Raw genomic sequence first — 22,371 nt, 5'->3', positions numbered from 1 at the left:
AAATGTTCTCTATCAAAGGAAAGTAAATCATGTCTGGAATGACGAGTCGGATTCCAGCATTTCTCGCGTCTCTAACCCTCCTGTGAATGTACGGCAAAAGGGGAGCGGTAAAATCGGTCGTTACATACCCTTCATACCCGTAGCTCACAAATGATAAGATGCTTAGCGAAACGAATGCTACTTTACTCCAGGACTCGACACGGATCGGTTTGTAGACGATGAACATGAATGTTTCAAGGAAGAAGGATGCGCTTTTACCAAGAAATGCAAAAACTAAGGCTGCCAAGGAAATTGATAACCACGTCCAAATGTCCATTGGAGAAAACAGGAAGAGCCAGGAGGGTAGTTGGTATTTTGGCTGGTTGACGCAATAGACAAGAGACATTGTGGGCTGGGCCAGACCGCTGAATGCGTCGGAGGATGTGAAGTTAACATTTCTATCAAGACTTTTTTCGCAAATTAGTAGAGGAGCATGCGGTGGCGAGAGACAAGAATTTATCTCTGTTAAACAAAATTAATTACCACTTGTTTTGTCTGATAACTGCATTCTAAATAAATATACTGCATGCCGTGTTGTTCACCTGTCAAAGTAATGTTCATCCTGTCCTGAAAAATCTTTCCAAAAACCATCATCGGTCTGCACATCGGTTCAAAGTCGATAAATTTTTCGCAATTTGCAACCCTCGGATTCATCTCTACTTGTTGACGTGGCGGTATCCAGAAACCAGTGACGGAATTAAGATATCCAACATTTCCTCTGCCGTTGAGAATGTTTAGGTTGCGATGCAATCTTGTGAGATAACCGCTGTTTTTTACGGGGGGCAAAATTGGGAGAAGTCTGTCATGATAAAGGCACAAATAGCAGACAATTTGAATGGTCTCGTTGTAATAAAGGAGGAGTAATGGGGACGCATTGGCGAATAAAGTACTGGAATGTTGTCTCAGGTTTAAGACTATATTATTATACATTGCTAATTTGTGTAGTCTTATGAAAATTAAAATTATTTCTCTGCCTTTGACTGAAACGGTTAAATCCACCACATCTTTGAATTCTGATGGGATAAGAGCTATTGCAGAGTCTGAAGGATTTTGGTATTTATCTCGACAGCTTATTGTCCTTAAATTATTAAGAGGTGGATTAATTGAATGAGTTTTCCGGTGCTCGTCGGTTAAGATTCGAATTGCTGAAGTTTGATAATTCTGTGATCGATTTGCAGCCAGCAATGTTAGTTCGGTTTTTGAATACTTGTCGCTTACTATAAAATCTAAGCAGGAAAATTGTATACATAACTTTCCAAAATTCCTAATCGATGCCAAGTCTGTATTTTGAGATTCAGCTGATATGATTAATGCAATCTGAAATACAACAGATTTAGTGTACACCATGACGAAATATGAAAGTTTAACTTATTTTTATGTAAACGGTTTAGATTTTAATAAGTAGGTTTCAGTTGTTGAAGCACATTGGAATTGGATGGTACATGATTTACTTATTGTCTCATATTGCATATTGATTTTGTTGTTTTCGAACCATTGTCACGGACTCATGAAACCTTACACTTTTTATTCTTAGGTGAGGCATAGTAACCATGAACACATGAAAAAATGCATGGTTACGGCGAAGCCTAAGTATGTAAACAGACCCCCCCTCTCAAAATTCCACTCAAGATTGTGGCAAAACGGCTAATCGTATCAAAATGGTGTAAAAGGCAATCGTGCAGACCTTGCTGGGTAGATGATGCCCGTCAGGTCTAGAGACTTGACAATCTTATTTTAACCCATTTTAAATCGATTTTAAACTTTCAAACGACTGGCAAATTCACTTTTCCCATGCAAAGGTTGTGACTCGTCTATGTTTTAATGTGCGGAAATCTATAACGCGTCATTTAAGACAAACCTGAGCGAAATCGGATAAGAAATGAAAAAGTTTTCTTGGTAGCATCTGCAGCCAGTTACGTTACTTGTAAAGTTTCTTCATTACTTATAACAAATACTCGTTTCTATTAGCAACCAGCACAATAGAAACATGTAAGCTCTGCACTTACATATGCAAATATCTAAACATATAAATATGTATGTACATATATGCACTTTTAGAAATCCAGTATTAAAAGCGGTATTCAGAAATGACTACAAAAATGGTATTCATAACTAATGCTCTGACGTAATCATGTTTCGTTTTCTCCCATGTGAGAAAAATTTCACTATGAAAATGCAAATTTTATTTCACGTTTTCCATCATAACTTTGTTTAAACTGAGCATTACGAAAAATCCTGAAACACGTGTTTAATCATTTATCTAAGGATACATAATTATCGTGTTTTCGTCAAAATCGGAGCTAGACCGCTGGAGTCATCGTATTGCAAGCAATAGGTACCACTTAGAATTCAATTATACCAGATTTCTAAGTGTGTGCATACACAAAATTCATATATTCATATATGTATGATGTTGATGCATTTCTTGGCTATTAGTCCACGGGTGACAGGGGAATTTAATTTGGTGTTCCACGCATCCACACCCACTGGAGAATTAATTGCATATGCAACGAACTAATGAAGATTTAAGTTGGCATCTATTCTTAAAGAGACTTAAAAACAAAAAAATAAACTAATTCTTTAAAAAAAACTTAGGTGAGGCTTGCTTAAAAGGAGGAAACAAGAGGTTATCATCGTGTAGTAAAATAATATGCTACATCAATGTTCATCTCATGATTTATAATTTTAGGTGAATACAACAACAAATTATATGCGTTTCGGACCATTTGCCTCGCCGTGGGATATTTTATGATTCAAATAATTAAAATAACTTGAAAATTTATTAACGCTCAGTGCATTTGATACACATATACAGTAATAATTCATATGAAACGATACAGAATTTAGTTAGATAATTTCGTTATCCATAATCTATTGGTGATGCAATGCACGAAGCTTGAGTTAGTTTATAATATGAAATATTATATTTCAGAACACTAAATTTTAAAAACTTCGACCTATCTTTGAAATATATTCATGTAGGCCATCAGTATAAGCAGAATCGAATAGTAACGAAGATTGCAACTTATGTATATTTAGGTACAACCATCAATATGGCGCACATACTATATATATACATATATGTATTTGTATGGAACAATTAATCAGGCCCACGGCGAGGCAAATGGTCCGAAACGCATATAATTTGTTGTTGTATTCACCTAAAATTATAAATCATGAGATGAACATTGATGTAGCATATTATTTTACTACACGATGAGAACCTCTTGTTTCCTCCTTTTAAGCAAGCCTCACCTAAGTTTTTTTTAAAGAATTAGTTTATTAGAATTGCGTGACAGTCCGATATAAGTAATTTTCAGTTTCATTGTGGTACCTAGGGTTCCTAACACGTTATGCTTGTAAATGTATTTCAAACACCGTGTTTTTCGGGTGTTAATGTGAAACTTTATATATTAATGGATGATGCATATTTCTTAATCTACAAGGAATAAGTATTCATTGTGAAATAAATATGTAATGACCAAAGATTTGCTGTCAGAATATTTAGTTCGACAATTCTGTCATCAATACGTTTTCGAGCAGTGCATGAAGAACTATTTTTCATGCTTTTAATAAATGACAATGATTTCGATTTGTGTTATCGAAAACTTTTTCTATGTCGTGGGTTGCGTATTTTTTCCAATATGTATTTGAATTGTGACTTGATTTCAAATTAATTCGAAAGAAGTAATCTCATAATTTTGTAGTAAAAGCATTTCTTGTATTGCTCCTTATTTTTTGAGCGAGAAAAGTACCGAATCGTCGTGCTCGTGGTGAGCTGACTGAGCTTTGACAGATCACAGATACATTTGGTTTTTTTGCAATTTAAATATAAGTTATTCTCATCCATAAAGTTATTTGTTGCAATTACGAATTTATTAAATAGATTCTATTTACCTGTTTAGTCTGTATCTAATAGAGGGTTTTGAGAGTTTTGATGGATCCAGCATGGTCATCAGCGTCGACAAAAACGCTACTTCGTTACGTTTGTTTCTTCTGCGACAAAGAGTATCACACCCTTCGCCATAACATTGAACGACACTTGTGCAAACATCTAAAGGAGCGGTGGCACCAGTGTTACGTTTGCAAGAAGAGATTTTTAGGGTGAGTAATTTGGAATTTTAGCAATATTTTAAATGCATTTTTAGCAGTAGAACTAACAATGACGAATGAAATGATACAACCAAAACTTAATATTGTCATCCTTTATACCACCAGCCAAGAAGAATTAAACACTCATAAGAATCAATTTGGACATAAACTTCAGGACAAAAATTACGTCTGCGGTGAACCCTATTGCGACGCCGCCTTCGACTACTTGGCGGCAGTCTACGCCCACAAAGAGAAAAAGCATTGGCATGCCACCCAAGATTTTTACAACTGTCCCATACCCGGTTGCCACAAGTCGTTCGAAAAACTGGTCAATTTGCGAAGCCATGAACAGACCCACGTCAAACGCCACTGCTGCACTTGGCCAGGTTGCGACAAGAAATTCGTGACACCGTCCCAACTACGGAAGCATGCTGGCAGTCACGAATAAGAAAAAAAATTGATTAAACATCGCGTTAACATGACCCTATGCACTATGTTATTTTTTTAATTTTAAATACAACATGTGTCCGGATTTTGATCCTTGCAGTGAAATCCAATATGTATGCATGTCTTTCACTACTTACTTATCTTCCTACAAAATTTCATGAATCCTTGAAACAACTTGACAAAACAATTTGAAATTCTTACATGTAATATGATTAACAAGGCCTTGATCTGTACAGAAAAAAAGTTTGATGAACATTGAAATTAAATATTTAAGTATTTATTTACTCTGAAGTCATAATTCTTTTAAGCATACATTAATGCATTCATTTTTGGGAATGAATTAATCAACATGCATATAAGAGTTTCTTATCCATAGTGATAGAGATACATACATATCCTCAAAAGTTGGATATGCCAAGTTAGCTTTAATTATGCAATACTCAATACTAATGAAATGTATACCTTATTTTAAAGTATTCTGGCTAATAAGGTACAAAAAATTCAAATGTTCTAAACAAGCGATCACTTTCCATCAATCAATGTGGAATAGTTCTCGCAATATGTTGGTTGTTATTGGAGCAGTTGTTGTCCATCGGGCCCAACGTCGCGCATTACTTTTTCGGAATTGTTGCATTTCTTGTTTCACCTGTAAAAACTATAGTGCAAAAAATTATCACAATCGTACTGTACATAGTTTAAACGTCGTGGACTAATTAGCTAACCTGGATATTAGAAAAATTCTTATACGCCTTTCTGCAAACGATCGACTTGAGATCTTCGTACGGAATCCCGAGTTCTAGTAAGTCTTCCATCTGTGAGTCCTGACTGGCGCGCGTGATATCGCTTCGGGCGTCACCATCATCGTCATCGTGAGAGTTTTGTTGACACTAGTATTTAAATAACAATAAATAAACCACCCACTTCCAATTACGGACAGCATACATTTGTATTTAACCAAGATTTACGAACTTACACTAATTGCTGATGTGGCCTTAGTTTTTGAAGTCTTTGACATCGCTTTGGACCTTGAGACTTGACGATATACCTCATTCACTGGCGGTCGGCGAATCTTTATTATTGTCGGTGGCACCCGAAGTGGTGGGTTGCCCACGTGGCTCATGGATGAAGGCGAAGGTTGTTCCACGGACAAATTGTGCTGGACCAGGGTCGAGATGCGATGATCATTGTACGTGGATACCTCTGTCCCATGTATGTTGGCGATTTCGGAACTGTAAAACTGGTTCTAGAAATGAATTTGTGAGGAACAATGTTAATGCAGAAAAATGTCACAATATTAACTGTGTAAGCAATTACGCGCATCTCAACCTCCGCTGTGAATGGGTTTGGTGTCATCGTCGATCCGTTTGGAGTGGCCGTTTTCTGTGAATATTTTGAACAATCCTTGATTCTGTTGGCTTGCAAGGTCTTATTATTCTCGACGATGTTAATCACAAAGGAGGATTGAACTTTGACAAAATCTTTCATCATAACTTTTATCTGCAAATATTTGAAATAACGAAGGGTTGAGCATAGAAATCATTCTAAAATTATAATAAAGTTGCAATTATTTGCCCAACCAGTTCCCGCGGGTCATGTTTCAGCCGACCGCTGTCCCTCCAAAGTCGCATCACCGAGTACTTTATCGGATCAAGTGATACGCCAAAATGCGACTTGAAAGCTTCTTGCCAAGTCTTGTTCACGTCAAAAATTGCCGTCTGACCCAATAAGCCTTCCAGACCGTGGAACCTGGCATTACCATGCCACCCAAGTCTAATACCAAAAGCGACCTTTGTTCCAGAGGCGGGGTTGTACATGGTCTTTAGCTAAGACATATATTAATAGTTTAATTATGTAGTTTGAGTTAAAATTTAGATGGAACTAGAGTTACTTACCACTTTCATGATCAACAATTACCAAGTGAGACTTGCTGGTGGTCAATTGCAACTGCGAAAACCGATCCTTCTCTCTGTTGACGATTGTCAAAAAAGTTTTATATTCGGTTTTTCTATTTTTAAACAATTACAATAGGACAGATATTTTACTTTCAATTCCCAAAGCCTAGCTTTTCACTGATGGACGTTACCAAATAGACGGTTGAATTTGTACTGTGTGTTTGAAATTTATCTTTAGGTTGATTTACATATCTTGGCATTATTATATAATTAACCTCAAGTTCACTGACTGAGATAGAATGTACAGGGCATGAAAATGATTGAAGAAAACGAATTTTCTGCTTTCTCTGCATCATTCTACATACCGAACGCGGATGTCAATTGTTCTAATTTGCATAGGTATTTAGTTGTCCTTCAATGTAACGTGAGCTCAATTTACGATGTGTCGGGGGTATTACATAAGCAAGCAGAATTCCAAATTCCTGCATAAATATATATCACCAGCCTCATACGTATTATACAGATATATGTTGAGAGATCTTCTCTTCAAATAAGTATAAAGCAAAATTACTGCATATAACATGTACGCTGTTGTGAAAATTCGTGAGATGAATGTATTTTTATAATTTTTGATTTACAATGGCCAAGATTCATACGAGAACATGAAAATTTACGTTGAGGTAGAAGTACAAACAAATTTTCCTACAAATAAATAAATTTATACAAATTGACCAACTAAAAATATCATAAATTTACGTCAGTTTTTAGACAAAATGCTTTGTAATTCGTGGTAAAATTCACTTGATAAAATTAACTCAAACACAGACTGTTTTTGAGCTGAGTTTTAACTGTGTTACACAGCTAAAAGACATAACGCTATACACATCCATCCTAAATAAATACACATAAATACACATTACACACACCCTTTCAGTCAATACTAAAAAGTTCTCGGAAAATGTGCGTTGTTATCGGAGCGGTCATCGTCCATCTCACCCAACGCCGACTATTCTTCTTTTTGAACTGTTCCATTTCATGCTTCAACTTTAATAACTAAATTTATCATAAATAATCATCATTAGAAGTTACACATCTCATCATTTATACATTTGAATTATATCGCATAATAACAAACCTGGACATTTGAATAGTTGTTGCGTGCCTTTCTGCAAATAGTCGATTTGATATCCTCGTCTATAATTCCCATTTCTCTCAAATCCTCGACTTGTGAGTCTTGGCTGGCATTGGAATGATTACTCTGAGCATCATCGTCGACCCTGTTGATGTTATACTGATCCTGTAAGCATACATGTACCAGATCATCAAGTATTGCTTATGAATTGAGTAACATGTTTTGGAATCGACACGCTTTAATCACCTCCCGATTTAATCCCGGAGGACCATTTATTGGCACGCTTCTAGGCTGCTGTCGTGGTGGCTGTGGAGCCAGTGGAGCTAGACTTCGTACCGAGTTAATAACCGGAAGTGGATACGTGTCTCGAATAAATGTATGTCTCTCTTCAATCTGGACTGACCCTCGATTTGGGGATCTTTGTTGCGAATACCGATTTAATGGGATGAGACTATCGACTCTCTTTTCGGGAAAGCTATGGGAAAATCCGGTCGCTGTAGAACTATTTCTTGAGGTCGCATTTTGTGGTGTAAGTTTATTCCCGGTATCTTTGACTTTCGGTACAACCCTTTTATGTATCTTGTTCTAGAACAAAATTAAATGTAAGAACAATTGCAGAAATTAAGAAATATGTAAATACATAGGTCAACAACGCAGTGCGTTGAACGCACCGGTATTATAGGATTAGTAGAATTCGTCGTCGTCCAAGTCTGTGGTGGCACTGGTGGAGTTCTGACCACTTCGCCCTCCTCGTCGTTGCGAAGTCGCTTATTCTGGATGACAAAGACGTTGAAATGGGTTCGATTCTGTTTAAACTCCTTCAGCAGGACTTTTATCTATAGAGCAAAATACAAATTAATTAACTACAACGAACAACATCTCACAGACTTTGTATAATATGTAACGACCTGCTCCCTTGGGTCGTGTTTGACAATAGTAGTTCTCGCCTCCCTCTGCACCGAGTACCGCGCCGAGTCGATTGTCACGCCAAAGTGGGTTTGAAATATATCCGCCCACGTGGAGTTCACATTGAAGGTTCCACTCGCTCCCGACAAGGCCTCCAGACCAGGAAACTTGCTCTTCCCCCCAAATCCCGTCTTTATGTGGATTGGCACCAGCGTCGCCGTCGCCGCATTTACGGCAGCATGCTTTCCCCCAGCTGCCTATGAAATTGTATATAAGATAAAAATACACTTTAATACTTAAATATGTCCATTATTTTTAAAGGAACTTATTAAAGTGCTTACCATATTGTTAGTACTTTAAATTCTGAATACAACAAACCCTCTGGTCCAACTTTTCAGAGATAATGAATAATTAAACGATAAAATTGAAATTGTGAACGATTTAATTAAATATTTACTTTGGGATAGATAAACAGGAATGGATAAAAATGTGATTTTCAGACAGATAATAATTTATGTTTCGCAATTTTCAGTTCAGTGTTTTTAAAATTTTAAATGGAATTGTGAATTAAAATTAGACACTGCACAGATGATATATGTACATTTTGATCACAACACTTCCCATATGGTGACAACCAACAAGTACATACATAATTAACATAAACTATTTATTCCACTCGACTGCATCACTCATGCACTCCATGATTTTCATACACGATTTGTAAGTATTCAGATGACCTATGTTATTCACGAAATTGTTAATTCAGATAGTTTTAGTTATAGTATTCGGAGTCCAGAGAAGCAATATGAGCAGCACTGGACCCTGAAACTGACGGAATTCACCTCACGTGCTAAGGTTCAAATAAGGCTGCTTTGCATGCTATGCATTTTCCTCTGTGATTGGCTTGGAATGGAAAACCTGTCACTTTTGGTGCCACCGCACTGTGAATTCCCTGAATTTCAGTCCCTGAAATAATTTTCATGTGCAGCATATATGCTTTGAGTAGAATATATGAATGTACTTGTAGTAAGTAAGTATGTCTATATGTCATCTACTAAAAGTATAGGAAAACTTGAGAACCGAAAAAATGAAAAATTATGTTGGTATTTAAATATACACCGACATAGATTTTTATGTGTGGCTGGGTAAATATGTCGGTGATCTTTCGAATTCGTATTCTATAGTTTAGATAAGATGCATATCGTTTATATACCATACTTTATTATGGCACTGCTTTACAACAACTCGGTCAACTTGTCAACCAATTTGAGCAAATTGGGAAGCAAAATATGTGTAACTTCTTAAGGAATTTACGATATAAATTGTTCATGTACATTTATTTTATCCTTTGTATGCCCATTCATTTGCACACAAATAAAAATATTAAGATAATTTTTTAAATTAGTATAAAATGTATAAATAAAATCTAAATGTCAAGCAATTCTCGGATAATGTTCGCTGTGATGGGAGCCGAAAGAATCCATTTGTTCCATTTACGGCTATTCTCTTTAAGTGTCCTCATCTCGTGTCTCAATCTCAGCAACTGCGTACAATTTGTCAAAACAAGTAATTAATAATCTTAATAAAGTCTCAGGCGTCATAAATAAATCAAAAGCCATGTATGTACATACTTGAGTATTTGAATAGTGTTTGTTCGCCTTGTTGTAGAACGTCGTTTTGACATCGTCGTGCTGGACGTTCTGTTTGAATAACTCATCCAATTGGGAGTCCTGGCTACCAGTGGAGGAATTACTCCCCGCGTCGTCGTCATTGAAGTCATAATCCTGTTAAATGGAGTAAATCGTAATTAGTTTGCACATCACAAATCATGTAAGAACAAAGATAAATTATCACTATAAATTACTTTCAAGCGTGGACCTCGTGATCCACTAGCTTCACGAAACTCTGGAAGTTTATTGTCAGTACGACCACGGTACAGATTTCGATTACTGATATTACCAGATGACCCTGGCTGCGTTTGAACTGTTTCATTATTGCTCTTTCCTTGAGACCTCTTCCAGTTCTGCACACTTTTCGAACTGGTGGTGTCCAATATCTTTTGTACATAATTTGAACTAGTTCTCTCCAGTTGGTTGGAAGATTCCTTGTCCTGAACTTGATCCAGTTGTGACCTCTCTCCCGAAATCGGTGGAACAAATGAAGATGATGAATTATTCCTCTTCTTCTTATTTTTAATGGTCTTGCGCTTAAAGTATTATTTTTTTAAGTTAACGCCACATTTTGTCGTTCCGTTGCATAAATTTAAAATTACTCACTTTCTTCACCCCGACTCTTTTCCCTTGCACCTGGACCTCTGGGGAAAGTTTAGGCATTAATGAACTGATTGAAACCCCAGGCCTTATCCATTTAATCAAATAGATGGAAAACACACTCTTTGGATGTGCATATTCCTGCATCAACAGTTTTACCTGGGAGGAGACGAAAGATGACACAAAACTAAGTACATACTCTGCATGATATCCTTCTCTACACGTGTACCTTCTCCTTCAGATTATGTTTTGTTGCTTTGTATCCGTCCGGATATTTGTTGGGTTGTCGCTGTACGCGGTACTCGTTCGCGTCAACATGTACGCCAAACTTGGTGCGAAAAACTTCATCCCAAGTCATAAAAGCATCCACCACTGCTCTTTGTCCTGTAAGACATTCCAACCCTTTGAAGAGGACTTTTCCCGTAGTCCCTGTTCGTATTATGATGGGGAATACTGGCGACGTTGCAGGATGGATGGTACGGAGCTACATATTATAAATTTATGGAGAAAATTGAGTATTATTGTTTAAATGACAACAATTTAACTAACTTACTATTCTATCTTATTGATGAGTTCTGCGCGGTAAAAAACTTAGATTTCACTAATACGATTAGAAAATATATGTTTAACAGAGTAAAGCTGGCCAATAATTGGAGCGTTTTATGCAGATGACAAGGGCATGACTTGAGGACTTTCTTGCGCTACAGATGTCATACACACGTATGTATGCAAAACATAAGGACTCGACTGGCTATGGGCTTTTTCTTAGAAAATTTGATCATGTACTGCTTATGCATCTATATGTACATATATACACTTACATATTTACGAAATCAGAGTTAATGAAAATGTACCCTCGCCGTATTTTCAGCCTCTCTCTCTCTCTTTCTCCACTAGTTTTATTACATACATCTGTATGTACTTCATAGTAAGTACTTGGGTAACTTGGGTTCGGCTTTATTTTAACCAATATAAAAGAAAACCTAATCGAATACTATTAGAACTAATATAACCACCGTTACTATTCTGATAATTGGACTATATATGTTAGGAGTTTGAATTTTGTATAAATACATATTAAATATGGATGGATAATTTAGATTTATTTTAAACAGTCCTTTATTTTTATTAGATTATTTCGGTATAAAAACGTATATTATAATAACGGAACAAGGTTTATGTAGTCATGTAGAATTTGTACACTTTTGATCGGAAGGAAAGTAATCGCCAAAAAATAATAATACTCTATGAAAATTGTGGCGTTACATAAGGAATACAGCCAGTTACGGGTATATAATTAATTCATTGTTAAATTAGTAGTCTCTTCTACATAGCACAAATAAGAGCAGTCATTTTCTTCTTTCTGAGATTAGACATCTAGTAGCTCGCGAAAGATGGTTGATGTAATGGGAGCCCTGGTCAACCATTTGGTCCATCGGGCTGTATTCTTCTTAAATTGTTGCAACTCATTTCTCATTTTCAAAAACTAGCCCAATCAGCAACATAGTTTATTGATTAAAATTGTTTCCAATGCATAAAGTATAGGAAATTAGTACCTGAATATTTGTATAGTTTGACATCGCCCTATTACAAACCTCCGACTTGATGTATTCCTGACCAATCCCTAGTGTGTACAGATCTGCAATTTGCGAGTCTTGACTGGCACTAGTGATATCGCTGCCAGCGTCGTCATCGCTTTCTTCGTCACGCTGTAATCACCACAATTTAGTCAACTAATTATAATAAATAAATGTCACTTTCAGTAAGCTAATCTTGAATTTTAATTGATACCTCATTATGATAATGAAAATTCGTCATCATCTGTGGTCGGCTATGACCTTCGTTGGTCTGAGAAAAGATTTGATTAGTAGCTGGTCCATGCTTCCGCCCTGATTTGACAAATCGAACATTCTTCTCGAATTGTGACATCGGCCGAGTAGCTGCAAACGACCTTCCCGAATTGCCAGCAGCAGTTCTCTATAAGAATTAAAATAATACAAGTCAAATTAACTAAACCAAATTTCAATTTCATAATTAAAAATTTCCCCACCAGAAAGGATGGGTTAAAAATTCTGGGTATATTTTTTGGGAATACAAGCTTCATGGAACAAAATTTTACCTTATTGTTTGAAAAATTTTGTAGGAAGTTATCTTTTTATAACAGTAAAACTTGCGCAGTTAGTTTTTTTTCAAGGGCTAAAATTTTGAATACGTACCTTCTCCCAATACTGTGGTATGTACTCAAGGTTCTTGACCCCCCGGAAACTTTTATAACAGAAATTACTATCTTAATTGAAAACTTTCTCTGGAGAGGATCAAAACGTTGGCTGGGACGCCATCTACTCTATTTGCCTCTGGCAAATGGGGGGATTGGTGTGCGTCATCCGTTTATCCAGATGACAACTTTTCGTGTAGTATTTGCATGCAAAGTCCTAAATTCGAGCGACTCGTATTTTTGTAACTTTGCACGTAAAAATGTTTTCAACATTCTCCTAAAGAATGAACCAGATTATTGTACTTCTTTTTATGACAATTTTTGCAAATATGTACAAATACTTGGTCTCAGTTTTGAACTAATCCCTCACAATATTTTTCACCTTATCCCGCTTAGTAATTCAATTTTTTTGAAAAATAATAGTTTTCCATGTTTAATTCAATTGGGGTGTGAAACCATTGGGGATTTTATTAGATTCGATTTTTCCCAAAACATGCCTCGCTTTCCATCTCAAAGGTTAATTTCTTGTGAGAGTAGTATTTTGCGTAATATTATTGACACTTATGTACTATCTCAAGAGTGTATCACATTTCGATGCCTAAAATACGGCAACGGGGGTGAGTTTGAATCTTTTGTGAAAACCAAGCAGTATTTACTATGTACTCGTATTGTGCGAAAAATAAAATGGTCTGAGGTATCACTCGACACCTTAAATAATTCCGCCTGGCTTACCCTTCAAAAAAGCGAGGTGAGTAATCCAGAGAAAGACGTAATTTATAAACTTTTGCACAATACTGGTCTAACGCCAAAAATGGCTGAGTCAATGGGCATACATGAGGGTAGGGATTGCCCCTTTTGTCCATTTAAAGATATAAAATCTAGTCATTATTTTAAATGTATCCATTTTCAGCCCCTCTGGCTTTTTATTTCAAAAATTCTCAGCAGAGACCTGACTAATGTCTCTCGATCAGGGATTAATGGGTCTCGAAATATGAAGTACGATAATATATTTATTTATTATGGTCTTTGCACGATATATAAGTCCTATGTTCACTTTCTAAATCACTTTGGGGACAATTTTGATTATTTGTCCCACTTTAGGCACATGGTTTTCGGACGAATATTGTCTGAATTCCATGTTTGCATGCGAGGTGGGAAAGTTTTGATGGACAATTTCCATCGAAAATGGAAAAAATATAAACTATACACTATGATCAACAATAGAATAAACATTAATCTCAATTTAAAATAATATTTTGATAAAATTTCCCACCTTCAGGTAGTTAAAATATTCTTACATAAGCATGTATTATTCTACAAATCTCTTCCTAAGAATTATTTATTGACTTGTCATTGTACTAAATAACGTGGTCATGAAGCAGAGTGAGTCAGAGGCAGTGTTTAATTCCTACCCCTGATGACACAAGTAAAGTCCTCCTCCCAAGAAGATCCACCGCCGTGGGAGACTAAACTGTAATTAGCATGTAATTTTACTTCTTGTATTAAGTTGCATTTGGCACATCTTTCCTAAATTCTTTTAAAGAACCTATAGAAATTTCAAAAAATGCGAGCGTACCCGGGTTGGGAAGGTTCTTTATTTTCAGTCATTTCCTAGCACTTGGCATCGGTAAGGTTAGGGACGCGTTGACATACCCACAGCCCCAGGGAGGATCCCAACCCATTACCTGGCGTCGTGGGTATGTCAACAACTTAGGTGTCAGGTTAGGCTGAATCTTCTTATTTCCTTATCATATAAAGCCATTTCTTTCAGTTTTTCGTGAATGAATGAAATACGAAATTATATCTCTAAGTTTTCGGCATATTTTAAATCATGGCCTAATTATAGCTGCATTTGTATGATGATTATTCCGTTTTTTTTTAGAATAGTTGTGTTTGGAATTCTCATTGTACGAACTAATCTTAAATATATGTAATAAAGGGTTGAAATTCCCTAAATTTATTTGAGTCGAAAAAAAAAATCATAATTAAAAACTACCTTCCGGTTCGAATCAGTCTTTTTCTTTTCAATTTCTTCTCTGTAAACAGTCGTTGCGGGGGATAGTTGTGGCGCCTCAATATAAGGCGACGCCGGTCTACTCATATCATCCTGGCGAGGACGCGGAGGCTTTCTGCTTCGGACGAGATAGATGATAAAAAATGGCTTTGGCACTTGAAACTCTGTAATAAGCTGCTTGACCTGCAATTAATAAATCATGATTATTAATAATGATTCATTTCGACATGATCAATATTCCACTACGTACCTGCTCCCTGAGATCGTGTTTTACGGTTGCAAACCCTGGCTTTGCCTGCCTCTGAACTGTATAAATGTCTGGGTTCACCCGCACCCCAAAATGAATCTCGAACGCGTCCCACCACGTAACACCGACGTTGACCATCACCTTCTGGCCTGAGAGGCAGGTCAACCCTTGAAACTGACAATTTCCCTTCAATCCCGTCTTGATTAAAATCGGCACCTCGGAGGAAGTCCTCGGGTTTATATTCCTCGTAAAAGGCACAGATGACTGAAAACGAGGAAACAATAAACAAACCTGTATATAAATTTGAGCTAGTAAATTAGTAATAACAATACTACTAATGGTTCGTTCGAAATTAATACGAGCCGTGTCTCCCTAACTTTTGGAAAAGGTTAAAAAGCGTATTATTTCAGTGGGGGTGGTTGTTGTGGCGATGCCAGATAATCTCTGAGTTTATTATGCGTATGTTCTTGAACGAATAGTAGTGATTGAATTCAACTAATTTTCTTACCATTTTGTCACTTTTCGTCTGTCACTTCTGTATATTTAATACCAAACACTTGTGTATGTAGAAAGTACAAACTGATGGGGAAGAACATAAGATGTATACACACCTACATACTAATTAAATAAGTAAAATAAAGTATGAAAATATGTACATAAGCAGGGAGGATTATTCCCGAGTTCGGGAATCCCGACTTATGTATGTACTTAATACTTAATTAATTTGGTAATTAAATTTTAAATGACGAATCCGTGTTTACCACATGTTCGCTCATACGTTTTGTTTATTTGCATAGCCATTGACTGAAGTCTGGCAAGATACGAGTGTAAGATGAGACAAACCCTATAAGTCTCATTTCGATCCTTTATCCAATCCAATGTGAGATGTGTTCTTTCTTGATCCTAGCATAAATATATTAGCTTCGTCTATCTGCTTTTCCACACTTTGCGTATGCGTATATTCATTTTCCATATCTTCTCATACTTTTCATATCATTTTTCATAGAAAAACAGAGCTGTCCCACAAAATATTGGTTACGACATGCTTCTTTAATTGTACAGAACGGCAATTATTTTTCTAATTCCCGTTGAATATCCTAACGCAACCCTATAAATATCAGCTATAGACATATGTACATACTCCTAAGTCCTACCTATTTACGGCAGAACAATCGCTTTATGAAATGGAAGGATCAAATGAATGCATATTTAAACTACTTTTCTTGACATATTTCTAGTTCCTATTGATATCACACTAGAAAAAATATATGGACGAAGAAGTCAATATTGTATGAATATATGTATATGTATATGTATGATATAGATAGATACATAAGCATATTTTAAGGTGTACATAAGTCTAATTTCTATAATGTACTTGCGCAATATTTTTGGAACAAACAAACAGTTTATCAATTTTCTTCAAGACAGGTTGCCTTCCGGGTGAGAATAAGAATACTTTTCTAACATATTTCATTCTATGCAACCATCTGCATAATCACTTTCCAATTGGCAAAACAAATCCATGTTGCACGCAACTGTCAATTCGTCCATTCTTGAACTTGACATATAATTTGAAGGGGCAGGCCAATCAGACCTATGCACATACATATGTAATTGTCCTCACTAATCCGGAAGCAGGATTGTCGATGAAGTCTAAAATTAAACTTATTGATACATCTCTAGTATTACTTTACATGAGTTTTAGTAAATACACATATTCCGACAAGAAGTATAAATACTGAAGGTAAATGTAGAAACTGGGTCATAAATTCATTTGGACCTGCTTTCGAGAACATCTCACTCTAACAATTTTTCCTGGACTTGATTTTCTCCTGGCATCATGGGTATCAAACTCGCAATCAACGTTCTCCTTCTTGTTGCAGTTTTTCAGGTGAGAGATCGTCATGATTCGTTTACAAAGTATTATGCACATATAAAACAACTTTTATACGTAATACCTTGTCGACAGATGACCTGCCAAGCTGCACCACCAAAAGGTCAAGGGAAGGGAAAGGCAGCAGCAATCATAACAAAAAAGCTGAAATCGGCAACACCCGCACAACTCAAGCAGTATCGAATGATGGCAGCAAAGCGCATGGTGACCGATCTAGCGAAGGCAAGTATTAAAAAAAAATATGTATTTAATTCGAAAAGTTCTATGCATGCATAAATCGAAAAAGCTTACTTTAAAAAAAAAATATGTCATATTTTTATTTTATTTCCCGTATGTCATAAATAGTCATAAATACTTAAATATTACTCCATCGCGTCATTAGGCAATGCAACCACTATCCACCAACAAGGATGTCCCGCTCGAGGTCCAAACCTCGGCGAAATTGGCACTCGAAGGCATCAATAGTGGAAAATTGACTGGTATTTTGGCCAAAGCGATACCTGACATCCTTCAAAAAGCCTCAGCGCAAGTGGTTAGTTGTGGTTATAAATGTTATAATCGTAAATTTTCATGAATTTTCATACATGTACAGAAGCTGAACCGCATTTAAAAATCATACAAATTTCATTCACAGGGCAAACCTGCCGAACAGATGCAAACTATTTTTAAATCCATACTCCCAAACTCTCCCAGAGATATGGTAAATCCTCTCCAAGGGACGTTGACCTTCTTGTCAGCCAACCTGGGTGGCGTTACCAATATTTTGGGCAGTGTGGCTGGCGGTGCACCCGATCTTTTGGAGGTAATGACTTAAGATTATTAATATAATAATTACTTGACCAAGAAAACTGGTCGTTATTAAATTTTATTGATATCTTGCCGTCGAAAATCAACAGGGAACGGTCAGGTCACTTTCAGGAACGTTAGGAGCGGTTACAGATTCATTAAATGGGTCGGTCGGATCACTTGGTAATCTGATGGGAGGTTTGTTAGATGGTTGAATGCCTTTCAACCCATGGCAAAAATTTATGTAGCGCTTTACTGTAACTCATCAAAATTTACTAACTGTAATAAAGAACATCGCACCAATTGAGCTTGTCAAAAGTCATACTCGCGATTTTTGAAATACGAACTGGTTTCGTGTAGTCATATTAGCATGGCCACAAAGAACTTCATTAAAAATAATGATCCTCTCAACCCTGACGCCCATATTTTTAATCGTCTCGTTTTGCCTGGCAATTCACCCTCTCCGGCGATCCAATGCGTCTTGGCCGTTCTGAAAGAGCATAAGTTACATATTTTAACTTTCTAATATTGAATAATTGCTAGCTGGAGGTAAGTTGTCACATATTGCTTAGGTATACTTATTTGCAAGTGATATGCATATGTCTATGTAATCAGATTCTTAATAAATAACGGTAATGCACCAATTTTAGGCTCTAAGCAATACCCAACCAATGTACATAAGTTGAGTTCAATCGTCATGATGATAGATGTTGTATGTATACGCAACGATAATGAATTGAGTGACAATTGCAAGCTTCAATGGTCTATGAGGTTGCGTCTTGCGTCTGATGCATTCGCATTCAAGCTCAATCGCTCGTGCCTGAGCTCTTTGGGCGAAACTTTGATGCGGTGTTTGTACGTGGCGAAAGGATTCTGCAACTTGACAAATGAGACAAACTGCACTCCTATAACAGATTTTTGATTTATTTGTATGCGTATTTAAGTTGTGATTTAATACTGAAAATTGTATCATCTCATTAATTACTACATGCACATACCTAGCATAATATCGTCATCATGTCAATATCGTTCACTTTTATTCCCAAATAAGTGTTTAATTGCGTTTGTCGTGACGAACGACTATTTGTAGATCGTCATATTTATTTATTGTACGTGCTTGAAGTGCTTTCAATCGACAGGTGCTATCAATTAATTATTCCAAGATACTAATTACAATTAATTTTTTATAATAAATTGGAATGCAATTATGTAAAACATTGCGAAATCTTGTATCATTCACTCATACATATATAAATATATAGCACTGACATTCGACACTTTGTCCAATTATCTCCCGAGATTCAACACTACTTATTCCACAATTTAATTATTAACTTTTTAAACAATGAGGGCAGACATTTTATCTGGATTTATTTTGCTGACCATTGTTAGCACAGTGGTCACCGATTGTCGTTACGATCCTGGCGCCACATTTCCAAAATTGACATCTTGTACCGTTTCCCGAGGTCGGTTTGAGTTCCAACTTGATGGCAACGCTGTAATTTACGATGCCACGAACAGGGTCAAGTGGGCCTCAAATACGACCGGAGTTGGCAACCATGCTATATTTCAAAAGGATGGAAACTTTGTCATATACGATGTTGCTGGAAATCCGAAATTTTCGAGTCGAACGGCTGGACGTGGAGACCACATGATTTTCCAAGAGGACGGGAATTTAGTCATTTATGGCTCGTTCCTTCATTGGTTTGGTCCAATTTGGGCGACTGGGTCGGATCGTCAAGACTGATTTGGTTAGTTCAATAGATTTCAAGCACTTGGTTAATAGCAAAAACATGTGAAATCACTGATAAACATGTTGTCTATTGTAGATCCGAACGGTACGGTAGTTTCAACTTGTTTGGAGAAAGAATGCTGAAACCAAATAAGGATTATCTTTGGTGATTATGATACACATCTTTGGCGAAATTTACAGTCTCGAACAATTTTTATTAATAAATTTTAAATCATCTTCTTGTTAAATTAGATACAATAAGCAAAGTATTATAAAATTAACATGTTGCATACTCCATAAAAATCCGTAAAATTAACTTGTAACATAATAAATATTTATTTCTGCAAATGACTATTTCCATGCAACTTGTCTCATGTTGACGATCGTCTCACTTTGCGCAGTACAAACTCCTAGTCTCAATTTCGCTCAAAAACCTTACTTGGATCCCGGAGCTCAGCTCACTTCTTTGCTGAGCACAAAGTTGGAGAACGACGAATCCTATGGTATTACATGGTCACTCGAACGCAAGGCGATAATATGGAAGAAATCGCATTATTATACTTTTTAGCAAGCTCGCTGTTTACCAGTTTTATAAATCTGCAAAGTTTGATTTTTCTACAAAACTCAAGGTATTTATTACTGTGTGTGCATGAAACCTAAAATACATTTAACGTTCTGCCGCTGTATTATGCTTATTTCGAAAATGATCTGTTTTATATACAGGATCTATCGTTCTATATGCACGAGATAACTTGCGAAATGCAGTTTTTTTTATTATTTCGCTAGATTAATACATCCTAGTATCCAATCATAATAGATTGTATAGCGAGATGAAAAACGAGAATATTTCCACGATATACAATTACGAGGATATTACAAAGAAACATTCGCAATAATATCTCAAAGAATGACAAAAAAATGGCCCCAAAGAATGTTATAGAGTACACATCAAAATATCTAACTTGCACAGCGCAGTCTACAACCACAGGAATACTTGGCAACATAATTAAAATGATCTAAATGCCAATGACATCATGTATCCCAGTATTTGCCAATTGGTTCAAAGCTTGAACTTTTAATTGTATCCATGCTACACGTGCTGACTTGCATGTGTGCAAATGACCTTGAAATTTGTACGATATCTGGGCACGAAAGGCGCTACTCTTTTGTCAAGGGCCATACCACGTTGAATGCACCAGTTCTCGTCCGATCACTGAAGTTAAGCAACGTCGGGCCCGGTTAGTACTTGGATGGGTGACCGCTTGGGAATCCCGGGTGCCCTTGGCGTCTATTTTTTTTGCAGATTTTTGATTCTATGTATCCGCATCCGCAACTAAATTAATGAAACCGTTCGCAATGTTCATCTTGTTCCGTTTGCAGGGTTATTGTCATGTAAATAGATCGTTACATTTCGGCAAGTCGTATTTTAATTTGGTGTGATAGAAATACACTTGTACTTTATACCCATACAAAAGTTCTCTCTCACTTCGACCTCGGAATTCCGAGGCTCAGAGAACCAGCTGCAACTGAGAATGGCAAATAACTCAGCGTAGAATACAGAACACGTGGGTAAATAAGTACTTTGTGAAGTTTTATTTTATAATTGTTGCATGTATCCATGTAAATAATTGTGGAAATATTGTAAAAATTTTACAAACATTTGAAACTGTAGCAGGTTTAGCTAAGTTGTGAATTTTACAAAATTACAAAATCTACAATTTAAGGAAGTACATTTATAAAGTTGAGGTGACTTGAGATATTTTATTAATTTTTCCAAGCCAATTTTATGTATCTGTGTGGTAATACATATTTTCGACAACAGGAAATGAAGAAAATGTTTGGGAACGTGCTCCAGCAATGGACTGAATTTACAGGACAAGGCCAAGCAAATTTGTACGACAGACATCGTGCAATTGTCCCCCCAATTTTGATTGAAAGAATGATAACATTTCTCAAAGAAAAAGTGATCAATATATTTTTGTCACTAAAGAAATTCTCCATCTTATTGTAAAATTTAAATCCATACAGTATTCCCAGCCACTGGAGCTAGCTTATGACGTTGGGTGTGGAAGTGGCGAAAGTTCTCGCGTACTGACGCCATATTTTAAGCACGTCGTCGGGACGGATGTAAATTCGGAAGCAATAATGGAAGCCGAGGGCAAAAGAGGTGACCAAACGTGCTCACAAATCGAACAAGCTGAAGGAGGATGGGCTCATCAGAATTTAACTTATCAGTCAGTCTGCGGTTACCTTTTTCAAAAACCGTAAAAATGTGAATCGTACTTTCTTATTAATGCCCTCTTTTTATTTTTAGGATTTGTCCCGCAGATTTAATCCCGGAGAAGGACAATTCCGTACAAATGGTAATTAATTAAGCAATTTAAAGCTTTGTTGAATGCAATAATAGGATTTATGTCTAAACGCTTTATTGTCCAACTTCTTCGCTTAAGATTTCTGCATCACAAGCTGCTCATTGGTCTGACGCGTTTGCTGCGATAACATTTCTGTGATTACTAATTATTTTTTCGTAATAGGTTTGACCTGCCTAAATTCTACAATGAAGGACAACGCGTCTTGTCACCGGGTGGTGTAATGTGCCTATATGGTCACAAGTGCCCCACGTGGAGGTGGAGTGAGGACCCTTCGCTAAATGGAGAACTGGACCAGGCATTGACTCAGGTATGTGGGCGGTTAATGTACAG

The 22,371-nt window shown here is 36.5% G+C and overlaps 6 protein-coding genes, 1 long non-coding RNA gene and 1 other non-coding gene across 10 annotated transcripts; 3 read left to right on the top strand and 5 right to left on the bottom strand.

Moving 5' to 3' along the window:
* The first annotated feature begins 3,797 nt into the window (after positions 1 to 3,797).
* LOC110850176 (transcription factor IIIA) lies at positions 3,798 to 4,858 on the top strand. Its single transcript, XM_022097652.2, has 2 exons — positions 3,798 to 4,143; positions 4,258 to 4,858. Exons 1-2 carry the CDS (start codon positions 3,977 to 3,979, stop codon positions 4,577 to 4,579), a joined length of 489 nt encoding a protein of 162 aa, XP_021953344.1. The 5' UTR covers positions 3,798 to 3,976; the 3' UTR covers positions 4,580 to 4,858.
* LOC110849624 lies at positions 4,840 to 7,034 on the bottom strand. 2 transcript variants are annotated; one of them, XM_022097050.2, is made up of 7 exons: positions 6,621 to 7,034; positions 6,471 to 6,544; positions 6,156 to 6,401; positions 5,893 to 6,075; positions 5,552 to 5,821; positions 5,301 to 5,465; positions 4,840 to 5,233 (listed from the first exon to the last, which is right to left on the bottom strand). In XM_022097050.2, exons 2-7 carry the CDS (start codon positions 6,477 to 6,479, stop codon positions 5,111 to 5,113), a joined length of 996 nt encoding a protein of 331 aa, XP_021952742.1. In that variant the 5' UTR covers positions 6,480 to 6,544; positions 6,621 to 7,034; the 3' UTR covers positions 4,840 to 5,110. The 2 variants fall into 2 exon arrangements, with proteins under 2 accessions (XP_021952742.1, XP_035707638.1); XM_035851745.1 differs by having other exon boundaries at positions 5,905 to 6,075; positions 6,471 to 6,910.
* Positions 7,035 to 7,056: 22 nt separating this feature from the next.
* LOC110849708 lies at positions 7,057 to 9,343 on the bottom strand. The gene is made up of 6 exons (XM_022097144.2): positions 8,850 to 9,343; positions 8,511 to 8,765; positions 8,274 to 8,438; positions 7,849 to 8,187; positions 7,606 to 7,767; positions 7,057 to 7,523 (listed from the first exon to the last, which is right to left on the bottom strand). The coding sequence occupies exons 1-6, from the start codon at positions 8,850 to 8,852 to the stop codon at positions 7,401 to 7,403; spliced, it is 1,047 nt and encodes a 348-aa protein (XP_021952836.1). The 5' UTR covers positions 8,853 to 9,343; the 3' UTR covers positions 7,057 to 7,400.
* Positions 9,344 to 9,817: 474 nt separating this feature from the next.
* LOC110850054 lies at positions 9,818 to 11,585 on the bottom strand. Of its 2 annotated transcripts, none has more exons than XM_022097538.2 (6): positions 11,332 to 11,585; positions 11,008 to 11,262; positions 10,785 to 10,937; positions 10,373 to 10,714; positions 10,140 to 10,292; positions 9,818 to 10,051 (listed from the first exon to the last, which is right to left on the bottom strand). In XM_022097538.2, exons 2-6 carry the CDS (start codon positions 11,134 to 11,136, stop codon positions 9,935 to 9,937), a joined length of 894 nt encoding a protein of 297 aa, XP_021953230.1. In that variant the 5' UTR covers positions 11,137 to 11,262; positions 11,332 to 11,585; the 3' UTR covers positions 9,818 to 9,934. The 2 variants fall into 2 exon arrangements, with proteins under 2 accessions (XP_021953230.1, XP_035707639.1); XM_035851746.1 differs by having other exon boundaries at positions 10,785 to 10,822; positions 10,978 to 11,262; positions 11,332 to 11,579.
* Positions 11,586 to 11,879: 294 nt separating this feature from the next.
* On the bottom strand, positions 11,880 to 16,054 carry LOC110849743. The gene is made up of 6 exons (XM_022097181.2): positions 15,763 to 16,054; positions 15,258 to 15,518; positions 14,990 to 15,190; positions 12,570 to 12,755; positions 12,335 to 12,487; positions 11,880 to 12,264 (listed from the first exon to the last, which is right to left on the bottom strand). The coding sequence occupies exons 1-6, from the start codon at positions 15,763 to 15,765 to the stop codon at positions 12,148 to 12,150; spliced, it is 921 nt and encodes a 306-aa protein (XP_021952873.1). The 5' UTR covers positions 15,766 to 16,054; the 3' UTR covers positions 11,880 to 12,147.
* LOC118435549 lies at positions 13,196 to 14,687 on the bottom strand. Its single transcript, XR_004834849.1, has 2 exons — positions 14,570 to 14,687; positions 13,196 to 14,464 (listed from the first exon to the last, which is right to left on the bottom strand). It is a non-coding gene; the product is annotated as an uncharacterized LOC118435549 (long non-coding RNA).
* A 552-nt stretch (positions 16,055 to 16,606) lies between the features above and the next one.
* LOC110850198 lies at positions 16,607 to 18,259 on the top strand. Its single transcript, XM_022097667.2, has 5 exons — positions 16,607 to 17,148; positions 17,227 to 17,373; positions 17,534 to 17,683; positions 17,786 to 17,953; positions 18,048 to 18,259. Exons 1-5 carry the CDS (start codon positions 17,098 to 17,100, stop codon positions 18,150 to 18,152), a joined length of 621 nt encoding a protein of 206 aa, XP_021953359.1. The 5' UTR covers positions 16,607 to 17,097; the 3' UTR covers positions 18,153 to 18,259.
* A 2,578-nt stretch (positions 18,260 to 20,837) lies between these two features.
* LOC118435975 lies at positions 20,838 to 20,956 on the top strand. Its single transcript, XR_004835091.1, has one exon. It is a non-coding gene; the product is annotated as a 5S ribosomal RNA (ribosomal RNA).
* The last annotated feature ends 1,415 nt before the right edge of the window (positions 20,957 to 22,371 follow it).

The sequence above is a fragment of the Folsomia candida genome, unplaced genomic scaffold (genome assembly GCF_002217175.1).
Source record: "Folsomia candida strain VU population unplaced genomic scaffold, ASM221717v1 Fcan01_Sc005, whole genome shotgun sequence".
In the NCBI taxonomy this organism is placed as follows: Eukaryota; Metazoa; Arthropoda; class Collembola; order Entomobryomorpha; family Isotomidae; genus Folsomia; species Folsomia candida.
This window is presented reverse-complemented; position numbering and strand designations above follow the sequence as displayed.

What these genes read in the sequence shown, in the direction of transcription:
- LOC110850176 (XM_022097652.2), top strand. Translation starts at nt 3,977, where the DNA reads ATGGATCCAGCATGGTCATCAGCGTCGACAAAAACGCTACTTCGTTAC. An exon ending in TGCAAGAAGAGATTTTTAGG is followed by an intron (nt 4,144 to 4,257) that starts GTGAGTAATTTG and finishes TTATACCACCAG; the next exon opens with CCAAGAAGAATTAAACACTC.
- LOC110849624 (XM_022097050.2), bottom strand. An exon ending in AGGCCACATCAGCAATTAGT is followed by an intron (nt 5,466 to 5,551) that starts GTAAGTTCGTAA and finishes TTTAAATACTAG; the next exon opens with TGTCAACAAAACTCTCACGA. An exon ending in AGAATTTTTCTAATATCCAG is followed by an intron (nt 5,234 to 5,300) that starts GTTAGCTAATTA and finishes TTTGCACTATAG; the next exon opens with TTTTTACAGGTGAAACAAGA.
- LOC110849708 (XM_022097144.2), bottom strand. An exon ending in AACACGACCCAAGGGAGCAG is followed by an intron (nt 8,439 to 8,510) that starts GTCGTTACATAT and finishes TTTGCTCTATAG; the next exon opens with ATAAAAGTCCTGCTGAAGGA. An exon ending in CTCCGGGATTAAATCGGGAG is followed by an intron (nt 7,768 to 7,848) that starts GTGATTAAAGCG and finishes GTATGCTTACAG; the next exon opens with GATCAGTATAACATCAACAG.
- LOC110850054 (XM_022097538.2), bottom strand. Translation starts at nt 11,136, where the DNA reads ATGACTTGGGATGAAGTTTTTCGCACCAAGTTTGGCGTACATGTTGAC. An exon ending in AAAGAGTCGGGGTGAAGAAA is followed by an intron (nt 10,715 to 10,784) that starts GTGAGTAATTTT and finishes TAATACTTTAAG; the next exon opens with CGCAAGACCATTAAAAATAA. An exon ending in AACACTATTCAAATACTCAA is followed by an intron (nt 10,052 to 10,139) that starts GTATGTACATAC and finishes AATTGTACGCAG; the next exon opens with TTGCTGAGATTGAGACACGA.
- LOC110849743 (XM_022097181.2), bottom strand. An exon ending in AACACGATCTCAGGGAGCAG is followed by an intron (nt 15,191 to 15,257) that starts GTACGTAGTGGA and finishes TATTAATTGCAG; the next exon opens with GTCAAGCAGCTTATTACAGA. An exon ending in ATTTTCATTATCATAATGAG is followed by an intron (nt 12,488 to 12,569) that starts GTATCAATTAAA and finishes TGGTGATTACAG; the next exon opens with CGTGACGAAGAAAGCGATGA.
- LOC110850198 (XM_022097667.2), top strand. Translation starts at nt 17,098, where the DNA reads ATGGGTATCAAACTCGCAATCAACGTTCTCCTTCTTGTTGCAGTTTTT. An exon ending in TGGTGACCGATCTAGCGAAG is followed by an intron (nt 17,374 to 17,533) that starts GCAAGTATTAAA and finishes TCGCGTCATTAG; the next exon opens with GCAATGCAACCACTATCCAC. An exon ending in AAAAAGCCTCAGCGCAAGTG is followed by an intron (nt 17,684 to 17,785) that starts GTTAGTTGTGGT and finishes TTTCATTCACAG; the next exon opens with GGCAAACCTGCCGAACAGAT.